Source organism: Heterodontus francisci, chromosome 3 (assembly GCF_036365525.1).
Source record: "Heterodontus francisci isolate sHetFra1 chromosome 3, sHetFra1.hap1, whole genome shotgun sequence".
Classification (NCBI taxonomy): Eukaryota; Metazoa; Chordata; class Chondrichthyes; order Heterodontiformes; family Heterodontidae; genus Heterodontus; species Heterodontus francisci.
Genome location: NC_090373.1, coordinates 11,865,918 through 11,881,044, shown reverse-complemented (window position 1 = coordinate 11,881,044; position 15,127 = coordinate 11,865,918). Strand labels below are relative to the sequence as shown.

Here is a 15,127-nt window from a genome sequence, read left to right as displayed (position 1 = left end):
ACTGCCGCCGCTCTGTGTTCCCGCTCTTTATGCTGCCGCCGCTCTGTGTTCCCGCTCGTTATACTGCCGCCGCTCTGTGTTCCCGCTCTTTATACTGGTGCCGCTCTATGTTCCTGCTCTTTATACTGCCGCCGCTCTGTGTTCCCGCTCTTTATACTGCCGCCGCTCTGTGTTCCCGCTCTTTATACTGCCGCCGCTCTGTGTTCCCACTTTTTAAACAGCAGCCGCCCTGTGTTCCCGCTCTTTATACTGCCGCCGCTCTGTGTTCCCGCTTTTTAAACAGCAGCCGCCCTGTGTTCCCGCTCTTTATACTGCCGCCGCTCTGTGTTCCCGCTTTTTAAACAGCAGCCGCCCAGTGTTCCCGCTCTTTATACAGCCGCCGCTCTGTGTTCCCGCTCTTTATACTGCCGCCGCTCTATGTTCCCGCTCTTTATACTGCCGCCGCCCTGTGTTCCCGCTTTTTAAACAGCAGCCGCTCTGTGTTCCCGCTCTTTACACAGCTGCCGCTCTGTGTTCCCGCTCTTTATACAGCCGCCGCTCTGTATTCCCACTCTTTATACTGCCGCCGCTCTGTGTTCCCGCTTTTTAAACAGCAGTCGCCCTGTGTTCCCGCTCTTTATACTGCCGCCACTCTGTGATCCCGCTCTTTATACTGCCGCCGCTCTGTGTTCCCGCTCTTTATACAGCCGCCGCTCTGTGTTCCCGCTCTTTATACTGCCGCCGCTCTGTGTTCCCGCTCTTTATACAGCCGCCGCTCTGTGTTCCCGCTCTTTATACAGCCACCGCTCTGTGTTCCCGCTCTTTATACAGCCGCCGCTCTGTGTTCCCGCTCTTTATACAGCCGCCGCTCTGTGTTCCCGCTCTTTATACAGCCGCCGCTCTGTGTTCCCGCTCTTTATACAGCCGCCGCTCTGTGATCCCGCTCTTTATACTGCTGCCGCTCTGTGATCCCGCTCTTTTTACTGCCGCCGCTCTGTGTTCCCGCTCTTTATACAGCCGCCGCTCTGTGTTACCGCTCTTTATACAGCTGCTGCTCTGTGTTCCCGCTCTTTATACAGCCGCCGCTCTGTGTTCCCGCTCTTTATACAGCCGCCGCTCTCAGTTCCCTTTCTTTATACTGCCGCCGCTCTGTGTTCCCGCTCTGTATACAGCCGCCGCTCTGTTTTCCCGCTCTTTATACTGCCACCGCTCTGTGTTCCCGCTCTTTATACTGCCGCCGCTCTGTGTTCCCGCTCTTTATACTGCTGCCGCTCTGTGTTCCCTCTCTTTATACTGCCGCTGCTCTGTGTTCCCGCTCTTTATACTGCCGCCGCTCTGTGTTCCCGTTCTTTGTACTGCCGCCGCTCTGTGTTCCCGCTCTTTATACTGCCGCTGCTCTGTGTTCCTGCTCTTTATACTGCCGCTGCTCTGTGTTCCCGCTCTTTATACAGCCGCCGCTCTGTGTTCCCGCTCTTTATACAGCCGCTGCTCTGTGTTCCCGCTCTTTATACTGCTGCCGCTCTGTGTTCCCGCTCTTTGTACTGCCGCCGCTCTGTGTTCCCACTCTTTGTACAGCTGCTGCTCTGTGTTCCCTCTCTTTATTCAACCGCCGCTCTGTGTTCCCGCTCTTTATACAGCCGCCGCTCTGTGTTCCCGCTCTTTATACAACCGCCGCTCTGTGTTCCCGCTCTTTATACTGCTGCCGCTCTGTGTTCCCGCTCTTTGAACTGCCGCCGCTCTGTGTTCCCACTCTTTATACAGCTGCTGCTCTGTGTTCCCTCTCTTTATACAGCCGCCGCTCTGTGTTCCCGCTCTTTATACAGCCGCCGCTCTGTGTTCCCGCTCTTTATACAACCGCCGCTCTGTGTTCCCGCTCTTTATACAGCCGCTGCTCTGTGTTCCCTCTCTTTATACAGCTGCCGCTCTGTGTTCCCTCTCTTTATACAGCCGCTGCTCTGTGTTCCCTCTCTTTATACAGCTGCCGCTCTGTGTTCCCTCTCTTTATACAGCCGCTGCTCTGTGTTCCCTCTCTTTATACAGCTGCCGCTCTGTGTTCCCGCTCTTTTTACAGCTGCCGCTCTGTGTTCCCGCTCTTTATACAGCCGCTGCTCTGTGTTCCCTCTCTTTATACAGCCACTGCTCTGTGTTCCCTCTCTTTATACAGCTGCCGCTCTGTGTTCCCTCTCTTTATACAGCCGCTGCTCTATGTTCCCTCTCTTTATACAGCCGCTGCTCTGTGTTCCCTCTCTTTATACAGCCGCTGCTCTGTGTTCCCGCTCTTTATACAGCCGCCCATCTGTGTTCCCTCTCTTTATACAGCCGCTGCTCTGTGTTCCCACTCTTTATACTGCCGCCGCTCTGTGTTCCCTCTCTTTATACAGCCGCCGCTCAGTGTTCCCGCTCTTTATACAGCCGCCGCTCTGTGTTCCCTCTCTTATACAGCCGCCGCTCTGTGTTCCCTCTCTTTATACTGCCGCCGCTCTGTGTTCCCGCTCTTTATACTGCCGCTGCTCTGTGTTCCTGCTCTTTATACAGCCGCCGCTCTGTGTTCCCGTTCTTTGTACTGCCGCCGCTCTGTGTTCCCTCTCTTTATACAGCTGCCGCTCTCAGTTCCCTTTCTTTGTACTGCCGCCGCTCTGTGTTCCCGCTCTTTATACAGCCGCCGCTCTGTGTTCCCGCTCTTTATACTGACGCCGCTCTTTGTTCCCGTTCTTTATACTGCCGCTGCTCTGTGTTCCCGCTCTTTATACTGCTGCCGCTCTGTGTTCCCGCTCTTTGTACTGCCGCCGCTCTGTGTTCCCACTCTTTATACTGCTGCTGCTCTGTGTTCCCTCTCTTTATACAACCGCCGCTCTGTGTTCCCGCTCTTTATACAGCCGCCGCTCTGTGTTCCCGCTCTTTATACAGCCGCCGCTCTGTGTTCCCGCTCTTTATACAACTGCCGCTCTGTGTTCCCGCTCTTTATACAGCCGCTGCTCTGTGTTCCCTCTCTTTATACAGCTGCTGCTCTGTGTTCCCTCTCTTTATACAGCCGCTGCTCTGTGTTCCCTCTCTTTATACAGCCGCCTCTCTGTGTTCCCTCTCTTTATACAGCCGCTGCTCTGTGTTCCCTCTCTTTATACAGCCGCTGCTCTGTGTTCCCTCTCTTTATACAGCTGCCGCTCTGTGTTCCCTCTCTTTTCCAGCCGCCGCTCTGTGTTCCCTCTCTTGATACAGCTGCCGCTCTGTGTTCCCGCTCTTTATACTGCCGCCGCTCAGTGTTCCCGCTCTTTATACAGCCGCCGCTCTGTGTTCCCTCTCTTTATACAGCCGCCGCTCTGTGTTCCCTCTCTTTATACTGCCGCCGCTCTGTGTTCCCGCTCTTTATACACACTGCCGCTCTGTGTTCCCACTCTTTATACAGCCGCCGCTCTGTGTTCCCGCTCTTTATACAGCCGCCGCTCTCAGTTCCCTTTCTTTATACTGCCGCCGCTCTGTGTTCCCGCTTTTTAAACAGCAGCCGCCCTGTGTTCCCGCTCTTTATACTGCCGCCGCTCTGTGTTCCCGCTTTTTAAACAGCCGCCGCTCTATGTTCCCGCTCTTGATACTGCCGCCGCCCTGTGTTCCCGCTTTTTAAACAGCAGCCGCTCTGTGTTCCCGCTCTTTACACAGCTGCCGCTCTGTGTTCCCGCTCTTTGTACAGCCACCGCTCTGTATTCCCACTCTTTATACTGCCGCCGCTCTGTGTTCCCGCTTTTTAAACAGCAGTCGCCCTGTGTTCCCGCTCTTTATACTGCCGCCGCTCTGTGATCCCGCTCTTTATACTGCCGCCGCTCTGTGTTCCCGCTCTTTATACAGCCGCCGCTCTGTGTTCCCGCTCTTTATACTGCCGCCGCTCTGTGTTCCCGCTCTTTATACAGCCGCCGCTCTGTGTTCCCGCTCTTTATACAGCCTCCGCACTGTGTTCCCGCTCTTTATACAGCCGCCGCTCTGTGTTCCCGCTCTTTATACAGCTGCCGCTCTGTGTTCCCGCTCTTTATACAGCCGCCGCTCTGTGTTCCCGCTCTTTATACAGCCGCCGCTCTGTGTTCCCGCTCTTTATACAGCCGCCGCTCTGTGATCCCGCTCTTTATACTGCTGCCGCTCTGTGATCCCGCTCTTTTTACTGCCGCCGCTCTGTGTTCCCGCTCTTTATACAGCCGCCGCTCTGTGTTCCCGCTCTTTATACAGCTGCTGCTCTGTGTTCCCGCTCTTTATACAGCCGCCGCTCTGTGTTCCCGCTCTTTATACAGCCGCCGCTCTCAGTTCCCTTTCTTTATACTGCCGCCGCTCTGTGTTCCCGCTCTTTATACAGCCGCCGCTCTGTGTTCCCGCTCTTTATACTGCCGCCGCTCTGTGTTCCCGCTCTTTATACTGCCGCCGCTCTGTGTTCCCGCTCTTTATACTGCTGCCGCTCTGTGTTCCCGCTCTTTATACTGCCGCTGCTCTGTGTTCCCGCTCTTTATACTGCCGCCGCTCTGTGTTCCCGTTCTTTGTACTGCCGCCGCTCTGTGTTCCCGCTCTTTATACTGCCGCTGCTCTGTGTTCCTGCTCTTTATACTGCCGCTGCTCTGTGTTCCCGCTCTTTATACAGCCGCCGCTCTGTGTTCCCGCTCTTTATACAGCCGCTGCTCTGTGTTCCCGCTCTTTATACTGCTGCCGCTCTGTGTTCCCGCTCTTTGTACTGCCGCCGCTCTGTGTTCCCACTCTTTGTACAGCTGCTGCTCTGTGGTCCCTCTCTTTATACAACCGCCGCTCTGTGTTCCCGCTCTTTATACAGCCGCCGCTCTGTGTTCCCGCTCTTTATACAACCGCTGCTCTGTGTTCCCGCTCTTTATACTGCTGCCGCTCTGTGTTCCCGCTCTTTGAACTGCCGCCGCTCTGTGTTCCCACTCTTTATACAGCTGCTGCTCTGTGTTCCCTCTCTTTATACAGCCGCCGCTCTGTGTTCCCGCTCTTTATACAGCCGCCGCTCTGTGTTCCCGCTCTTTATACAACCGCCGCTCTGTGTTCCCGCTCTTTATACAGCCGCTGCTCTGTGTTCCCTCTCTTTATACAGCTGCCGCTCTGTGTTCCCTCTCTTTATACAGCCGCTGCTCTGTGTTCCCTCTCTTTATACAGCTGCCGCTCTGTGTTCCCTCTCTTTATACAGCCGCTGCTCTGTGTTCCTTCTCTTTATACAGCTGCCGCTCTGTGTTCCCGCTCTTTTTACAGCTGCCGCTCTGTGTTCCCGCTCTTTATACAGCCGCTGCTCTGTGTTCCCTCTCTTTATACAGCCGCTGCACTGTGTTCCCTCTCTTTATACAGCTGCCGCTCTGTGTTCCCTCTCTTTATACAGCCGCTGCTCTATGTTCCCTCTCTTTATACAGCCGCTGCTCTGTGTTCCCTCTCTTTATACAGCCGCTGCTCTGTGTTCCCGCTCTTTATACAGCCGCCCATCTGTGTTCCCTCTCTTTATACAGCCGCTGCTCTGTGTTCCCTCTCTTTATACTGCCGCCGCTCTGTGTTCCCTCTCTTTATACAGCTGCCGCTCAGTGTTCCCGCTCTTTATACAGCCGCCGCTCTGTGTTCCCTCTCTTATACAGCCGCCGCTCTGTGTTCCCTCTCTTTATACTGCCGCCGCTCTGTGTTCCCGCTCTTTATACTGCCGCTGCTCTGTGTTCCTGCTCTTTATACAGCCGCCGCTCTGTGTTCTCGTTCTTTGTACTGCCGCCGCTCTGTGTTCCCTCTCTTTATACAGCTGCCGCTCTCAGTTCCCTTTCTTTGTACTGCCGCCGCTCTGTGTTCCCGCTCTTTATACAGCCGCCGCTCTGTGTTCCCACTCTTTATACTGCCGCTGCTCTGTGTTCCCGCTCTTGATACAGCCGCTGCTCTGTGTTCCCGCTCTTTATACTGCCGCCGCTCTTTGTTCCCGTTCTTTATACAGCCGCCGCTCTGTGTTCCCGCTCTTTATACTGCCGCTGCTCTGTGTTCCTGCTCTTTATACTGCCGCTGCTCTGTGTTCCCGCTCTTTATACTGCCGCCGCTCTGTGTTCCCACTCTTTATACTGCTGCTGCTCTGTGTTCCCTCTCTTTATACAACCGCCGCTCTGTGTTCCCGCTCTTTATACAGCCGCCGCTCTGTGTTCCCGCTCTTTATACAGCCGCCGCTCTGTGTTCCCGCTCTTTATACAACTGCCGCTCTGTGTTCCCGCTCTTTATACAGCCGCTGCTCTGTGTTCCCTCTCTTTATACAGCTGCCGCTCTGTGTTCCCTCTCTTTATACAGCCGCTGCTCTGTGTTCCCTCTCTTTATACAGCCGCCCCTCTGTGTTCCCTCTCTTTATACAGCCGCTGCTCTGTGTTCCCTCTCTTTATACAGCCGCTGCTCTGTGTTCCCTCTCTTTATACAGCTGCCGCTCTGTGTTCCCTCTCTTTTCCAGCCGCCGCTCTGTGTTCCCTCTCTTGATACAGCTGCCGCTCTGTGTTCCCGCTCTTTATACTGCCGCCGCTCAGTGTTCCCGCTCTTTATACAGCCGCCGCTCTGTGTTCCCTCTCTTTATACAGCCGCCGCTCTGTGTTCCCTCTCTTTATACTGCCGCCGCTCTGTGTTCCCGCTCTTTATACACACTGCCGCTCTGTGTTCCCACTCTTTATACAGCCGCCGCTCTGTGTTCCCTCTCTTTATACAGCCGCCGCTCTGTGTTCCCTCTCTTTATACTGCCGCCGCTCTGTGTTCCCGCTCTTTATACACACTGCCGCTCTGTGTTCCCACTCTTTATACAGCCGCCGCTCTGTGTTCCCTCTCTTTATACTGCCGACGCTCTGTGTTCTTGCATTGAAATTTGGTGCCCATGTGCTCATCAAGGTTTATTTTACTTTTAGCTTGTACCACTCAGTCGACCCCCTCCTTGCTAACTTCGCATCTGGATGCTATTTCCGAAGCAAGGTGGGCAAAGGACATGTGCTTGGCTGGGACAGAGGCCTTATGAATATGTCATGTTTGAGAGCCATTGCCATGTCCATCACACAAAGGCATCCTGCAGAAGGATAGCAACTGTTTTGTATTAGGGCAGTTATGTTCTTGAACACCTGCTCACTGAAGGCCTTTGTCCTGGAGTATATATTTTGGACTTTACTAGGACTGAAGACACTTTATAATAGGAGTACGTTCGAGTTGGCAGCTTTGGTTGGATGTTTTCTTAGAGGTGCCATTACATGACTTCCTGCCTCCAACTGCCCCATCCCCCACTCTCACTGCCATTGGCTGCCCAACACATCTAATCCTCATGGTGCAGTGGTTAGCACCGCAGCCTCACAGCTCCAATGACTTGGGTTCGATTCTGGGTGCTGCTTGCGTGGAGTTTGCTAGTTCTCCCTGTGACCGCATGGGTTTCTGCCGGGTGCTCTGGTTTCCTCCCAAAGCCAAAGACTTGCAGGTTGTTAGGTAAATTGGCCATTGTAAGTTGCCCCTAATGTAGGTAGGTGGTAGGAGAATTGAAGGAAGGTGGGGATGTGAGATGGAAAATGGGATTAATGTAGGATTAGTATAAATGGGTGGTTGATGGTCAGCATGCACTCAGTGGGCTGAAGGGTCTGTTTCGGTGCCGTATCACTCTATGACTTCTGCCAATTGGAAAGACTCTTCATTATGAGATTGGATGATTCTTGACTGTCAGACAAACTGCCTTTTACCCCAATCTCCAATAACTTTGTAACTAAACATGTGTTCAGAGAAATTGAAAAATAGCCAAAAGAATTATTTTTGATTCCTCCATGATGTTTCACCAGGGCTGTTTGCACCAGTATTCTGGAGATTATACTTCAATTCCTGGAGACTCCAGGCCAACCCTGGAGATTTGGCAAACCTAGAGTAGGTGTTGCTGTGTGAATGTTTATTCTCTGTTAAGAATAGATTGACAAGAGCAGGCTCCTGTATGATGCTTTGCGCTCTGGGAGTACACAGCTGGAATTTCAGTACCTGCTGCCCTCAGGTCTTACATCCATTCAAGAGCATGATTTCATAAAATTCCACCATTAGCTATTTTAATGATCATTTCAGATTCGACATTGTGAGGAAAGTTAAACATTTTGAAAAATGGTATGTTCAAGTTTTCTCTTCCATTTTGGTGTGGGGGGCTTTAGGAACCAAACCTTAAAGGGGAAAGACAACTGTTTGGGGAAGAACCCTCACTGGTAGGAATTTACCTATAGGTGTCCTCCCTGCTCTCTTTCAATAATAATCTTCATTTACAACACTTTTTTACATGGTCAGAGTTTTCGATTTTCCTGATACTGTGGGCTGAATTTTTCCATCATGGCAGAAGTGCCACTATCGAGGCCAAAAGTGGGAGCTGACTCTGCACTGGCGGGTGGCCAGGACCACCATCCAATTGAGGACAGTGGCTCGCCTCCCAGAGCTGCCAGTCCAATCAGAGGCCAGCAGCTCGACAATGCCACCACTAACGGTGGCCACTGCTGAGGCTGCAGGACAAGGAAGAGGGTGCCTCATTGCTGAGGTGCCCTCAAAGCTGAAATAACTTTATTTTTGGAGCCGGAGCCAGGCAAGCAGGTCCCAGCATTTGCAGGCTGGGGGTGGAGGGGTCTCCTTAAAGTGGCAGTGCCATGGCCATGGGAGATCCCTCCATGAGCCATGGAGTGGCCATGAAGGAGGGCCTCCCACGGGAGCCCACTGGGAGGCTGCCAGGGTTTGTTTTGGGGTCTCCCGGCCCAATGCTGATAAGATGCCAATGGAGGCATGAAGTGGCCCTGCATTGGGCATTTAAGTGACTCAATTGGCCACCCAATGGGCAGTTGTGCTGCTGAGGTTCCCGCCTCTGGTAACAAGCTATGGTAGCAAGAAGACATTGGGCTCTCCTGCCAACACCTTCCCTCGCTATATTACCAGCTCTCCCACCTCCCAGCCCAACAGATAGGGCTGGGAAAATTCAGCCCTATAATTCTAATTGAAACTGTTAATCGGAAAATGCACCATGATAGAAATGGACAATATATTCCAACAGCAATTTCTTCCATTCTTACAGTAAATGTTGATTTTTTTTTCATGATAGCTGTCCAGTTAAATGCAGTTTAATTCATCTCTACAATTATTCATGAATCTTATGTTTATTCATTTTGTTTGAACACTAATCCAATCAGATGGCTCATATATTGAATAATGTATACCCACAGCGATTGCAAAGCAATAATCTAATCAAGGGGTTCAGATGGCTTACATAGAACAGTGTGTCCCCTGAGAGATTACTAGGCAGCAATCTAATCAGAGAATTTCAGTAGCTTAAAATGGATATCCCAAAATGATTCAAAGATGTTAATCTAATTCAGAGGTACATTCATAAACTACTGCAGCAAAACACTGAGTGATTGTTGCTCCCTGGTGGCTGAATGGTGATTAATAATGGTGATGTGATTGCTGCAACTCCCCTGAGAATAATCTATGATTAATTTCAATAAAACCCTTTGTCCAGTACCTATCATTTCAAGCAAGCTTTCAGTTACCTCTCCTACATCTTCCACCAGAGCTTGGCGTGATTTCCATATTTATTTTGCCTCCTGTCCCATTAAGTGTCTTCAGATTTTTTACATTCTTCACACAAAGGGTAGTGAAAATCAGGAACTCTCTCTCCCCCAAAAAGCTGTTGAGGCTGGAGGTCAATTGGAAATTTCAAAAGTGAAATTGATATGTTTTTGTTGGGCAAGCGGATTAAGGGTTACAGATCCAAGGCGGGTAAGAAGGAATTAAGATACAGATTAGCCATGATCCAATTGAATGGTTGAACAGGCTCGAGGGGCTAAATGGATTCCTCTTGTTCCTAGGTAAATAAATGAATGTTGTCATTTTGTTATGGAATAATACACTTTGCTGCTTTATCTTATGTTCCTTTCTAGAGAAACTTGCTCACTACAAACTGAAATTTCCTGCTGCAATGTTGGCTGCTCAAGCCAAATCAGGCCTACCAGGGCCACCAGGAAAAGATGGCCTACCAGGGATACCGGGTCCGCGAGGCGAGATTGGACCACATGGAGCCAGAGGCAAGATTTATCCAAAATAATAAGCATGACAGCGTTTTCATAGTTGCATGAGTGGCCTCATTCACGTTCTGTGTTGGCAACAGTGTACTAGCTTGCAAAACGAAATTATTCTTAACAAGTATAAAGTTACGTCACAGTTTACTTGCAATTGATTTCACATTCAGATACATATCGACCTGCCATTTCAGAGAGCAGAGAGTCCTCTGGTGGCAGGAATGGGAAATAGTCGAGGAGATATTTTGGAATTAACTGAAAAATATATAATAGATCAACTTCATTGCTCAGAACTCTTCCATTTAATAAGGTTTCAGGATACTCTACAACATACAGCTATTACATGGTGAAGACTGATTTGAAAACTCCACAACAGAACTCTGAATAACATAATGTCGCTCTTCTGATTGTTGTGACCAAAAAAATCATAATAATTTTATCAGCTCCATTGCTATGATGTAGCAAATTAAACCCAAAAGAAAATTGTGCTTTACTACAGTTTGAAATATAACAAAAGGAACGACACAGTTTAGTCATTTACAGTTCAGTCTTATTCTAGTAACTATTCATAATTTTCAAAAATGCAAATCAGTGAAAACAATGAATGTCACAGATGAAGGGATAATGGTAGAGCACACATTAGACGCAAAGAATCCTTCAGTGTGTTAATATACAGTTGAAAAGGGAAGCGGTATCAAATAGTTTAACAGGATTCCAAGTTGATGAGTTAGTAGGCTTGGATGGTCTACAGCCCAGAATACTGTGTGAGGTTAGTGCTGAAATAACTTGGGTACTAACCAGAATTTTCCAAAATGCGTTGGAAACAGAATTGTACCAAAGCAACCAAAGGGTAGCAATTTTATACCCCAGTTCATAAAGGGAAATACACCAGTTAGCCTCATATCAGTGGTAGGAAAACTGCTAGGGACCATAATAAAGGCTAACATTAGTGAACGTTAGTATAAAGGAATGAGCTACTCAAGGACACAGAATTATAAAGGGTGGGTCTAATGTAATCAAATTATTCTTAGAAATGACTGAGAATATAGACAATTGATGTGTATTTAGAATTTCAGAAAGCTTTTGATACAGTTCCACATAAAAGACTTATGTTGATTAAGGCCCATTGGATTAAAGGGAAAGTAGCAATGTAGATCAAAGTATGTAATGTGTTTTCTCTTGCACTCCATATTCATAAGTAATCTGGACATGGAATACAGGAAGTGTCAAAATTTGTTGGTGATACCAAAGTAGAGGCATGGTAACCTGTAAGGAAGAATGCAGGCATAGCAGGATATAGGATAGCAGGTTATGGGGACAGCAGATATGTGGCAATATAGGTAAGTGTGAAATATTACATTCTGGGAAAAATGATGAAACTGGAAATACACCATAAATGCTAACGCTCCCAAAAGACACAGAGGAACAGGGTGTGGATGCACAGACCTTAGTAGCAACTTTTATGGTGGAAAAAGCCATAATAAGGGCCAGTGGGATTCTGTGTCATATATATAACAGCACTGAGTGCAAAAGAAAGTGCTGATTTGTCTGACAGGCTCAATAAGACCCAGTTGAAACATCAAGTGCAGTCTTCACTGCCCCCGATAGGAAGGATATTAGAGCTACTACAAAGTAGTAGTACAAAACGACAAAGTAGATTCACAAAAATGTTAGCAGAGATCAGAGAAATTCGAAATAAAATACTGCAGACGCTGAAAATCTGAAATAAAAACAGAAAAACTGAACATGCTCCACAGGTCGGCACAGTGGCGCAGTGGTTAGCACCGCAGCCTCACAGCTCCAGGAACCCGGGTTCAACTCTGGGTACTGCCTGTGTGGAGTTTGCAAGTTCTCCCTGTGTCTGCGTGGGTTTTCTCCGGGTGCTCTGGTTTCCTCCCACAGCAAAAGACTTGTAGGTTGATAGGTAAATTGGCCATTATAAATTGCCCCTAGTGTAGGTAGGAGAATGGTAGAGATGTGGTAGAGAATATGGGGTTCATATAGGATAGTATAAATGGGTGGTTGTTGGTTGGCACAGACTCGGTGGGCCAAAGGGCCTGTTTCAGTGCTGTATCTCTAAATAAATAAAGGTCTGGTAGCCTCTGTGGAGAGAGAAACAGAGTTAACATTTCAGGTTGATGACCTTTCATCAGAACATAGTTTTGATAAGACTTTTAAAATAAAAAACTAGAATGATAAATACTGAAGCACAAAGTCATTACCGTTATAAACGACTTTAAGAGATTTAATATTGTAAGATTAGTTCTGGCGAATAGTGTTGTATATATAGTAGGTTTTCTCTGGCGGCTCCTACGTTGGATACTGCATTCTTATCAAGCTAACAAATGTCAGCTGTGTACCTGCAAAACAGTTTATATTTATATCGCACCTTTAACATAATAAAACATCCCAAGGTGCTTCACAGGACTGTTATAAAGAAAAATTAGACACTGAGCCATATAAGGCAATATTAGGGCAGATGGCCAAAAACTCGATCAAAGAGGTTTTAATAAGTGTCTTAAATAAAAAATAAAGACAGGTAAAGAGGCAAAGAGGTTGAGGAAAGGAATTCCAGAGCTTGGGGCCTAGGCAGCTGAATACATGGCACCAATGGTGGAGCAATGAAAATCAGGGATCAAGAGGCCAGAATTAGAGGAGCACAGATATCTCGGAGGGCTGTGGGGCTGGAGGAGATTACAGAGATAGGGAGGGGTGAGGCCATGGAGGGATTTGAAATCAAGAATGAGAATTCTAAAATCAAGACCTTGCTTGACTGGGAGCCACTGTGGGTCAGTGAGCACAGGGGTAATGGGGGAACCAGACTTGGTGCGAGTTAAGACACGGGCAGCAGAGTTTTGGATTACCTCAAGTTTATGGAGAGTAGAATGTGGGAGACCAACCAGGAGTGCATTGGAATGGTCAAGTCTACAGGTAACAAAGGCATGAATGAGGAAATGCGTTGGTGTCAGATGGTGTGGTCAGCCATGTCATGAACTGACAGAAGGTAAGCGGAGACAGGAGTAATGGTGCCTGCAGGCTGACAAGATCTCCAGCAGTGCCAATTAATGTTTGAAACTGTGAGATAGAGAAGCCAGACCACCAGAAGCTGCAGAGACCTGGACAGAGGGACTCAGGTCCCAGGGTGAGGGAACAGCCTGCAGAGTCAATCTATCAGAGTGACAAACTTGGAAGACAGCAAACAAGCAAAATGAAAAGAAGCCAGAACCAGTCAGAATGTTTTTTTTTTAGCAAATTCTGGTAGAGCGAGTATTTTAGCAGGCTACAGGAACCCCAGAGGGAGGAAAGCAGTTACTGTGAGGCAGAGGGAAATAGCAAGAAGAGCCTTCAGAATTAATCAGTGAGCAAGACAGACCTGTCAGACTGCCACATCTAGAAGCTGAAAACAGTCAGAAAAAAAGCTAACAAGCAACAGATTATGGCAGGTCAAGCGTGTTAGCCAGCACTCAAGGGTGACAAGAAACCCTGAAGAGAATAAAAGTGTTTGAGGGGAGTAGCAGAGTTGGCAAGAACAGTCTACAGAATCGAATCTCAGGGACAAACTCAAAAGTTTCATGAATCCTTCATTTAAATGTTGAACGAGGGAACTGAAGGAGGGGAGGAAGGAAACGGTGAGCAGTTGTTCCAAACTTCCAGGAGCAAGGGTAGGAATGTGACAGTGATCGGGAGCTGTGCAGCTCTCTGCATTGTGCTGCTGTAGATATAATGTCAGAGGGTCTGGTGCTTGAGATGCTCCAGATAATGATAGTAACTTTATATTGGGAAAGTTCTATTGATAGACCACTCGAGGTGATGCCCCAATAAGGACGACACAGGAAAAATAGCAAATTGAATGTACTATATCGATATAAGGTGGCTTATTATAATCTAACCCACTAGGTTGGAAATGGGTGTGTGTGGGCTTGCCACCTTCCTAATCTCCATTTTGCACCTCACTTGAGTTAGTGGGGAATAAACTTATACATGGAGTCATGGCTGGGTGTATCAAGTCGCCTACCCACCAGGCAGAATAGATTAAAATTAAACCCACAATAGTTGCACTAATTATTTCAACATCATGAGTATGTTCCACAAGCTATGTTGTGAAGCTTAGATTGAACAGTACTTCAGTTTGACATGACCAAGCATTAAAGCTTGCAAATCATAAAGTCTTGGTGGAAAGAGCCATCATTTTCTGTTTCTTTCCAAGGAAATCCACAAAAGTCTATACTGTATGGAAAAGAGTTATTACAAATTGCAACTGAAATCTGTCTGGCATTCAAATACAGATTTCCCAGTATTTCAAGGTTATCAGAAAGATGGACGATTTCTTCTTATGTCTCTAACTGGATGATGGTGATTTACCAAAACATTTACATCGCAGAAATAAGAACACTGCCCAAGACCTGAGAGAAGCTTAGATGTTTAATTGCTTGTCTTGTCCTCCAAACTCTATAGACCTCCACCGATACATGTTCCAATCTTCTACTGTTGGCATTCCTCACAGTGTGCCTGAGGTTTACGAAAAGTCTTTTAAAATGTAATTTTTTCAGACTATGTTTACACCTGTAGAAGAAAGTCATCACAAACTGACTGAGAGGACATCTTTGCATGCAGGGAACTGAGTGGCTTTAGAAAGCTTCAGAATGACTTTGATACTCTGCACTTTCGATTTTAAACGCGGGAAGTTACTGGAATGGTTTCCTCGTGTACACAGTTCAATTCTGACAGACAAAAGGGTAAGGACAGCACTGCTTAACATGAATGAACAATGGCCAAACCCTCCTCACAAGCTTGTTCTCATAAACCTGGTCTGGCCATAGAAATGTGTCAGTTAACCAGATACAATACAGACACACAGATGCTAAGAAATCTTCTCTCTTCCACAGAATGATATTGAGAAACATATCGCCAAAAAAATTTTAAGCAGTTCTTCACCCCAGTATTTGAAGCAAAACATTTCTTCCATATTAAGGAATAGGCTTATAGATAATGATGAAAGAACAAGCTGGTTGTCCAATAGGTGTTCTTCTCTGCTCTGCTTTCCAACTTTTAATCTCTGTCCATCGTGACATTTTTATTTAATGAATATTACTCTGGCCGTTGCA

The 15,127-nt window shown here is 47.8% G+C and overlaps 1 protein-coding gene across 4 annotated transcripts in view; it reads left to right on the top strand.

Annotated features, from left to right (window-relative positions):
- LOC137354371 (collagen alpha-1(XIX) chain-like) overlaps positions 1-15,127 on the top strand; it is a 655,592-nt gene that overhangs the window by 625,124 nt on the left and 15,341 nt on the right. For all 4 annotated transcript variants that reach the window (XM_068020137.1, XM_068020135.1, XM_068020134.1 and 1 more), the window contains one exon: positions 9,885-10,028. In XM_068020137.1, the coding sequence (XP_067876238.1) occupies positions 9,885-10,028 (144 nt within the window). The remainder of the gene's footprint in view (positions 1-9,884; positions 10,029-15,127) is intronic.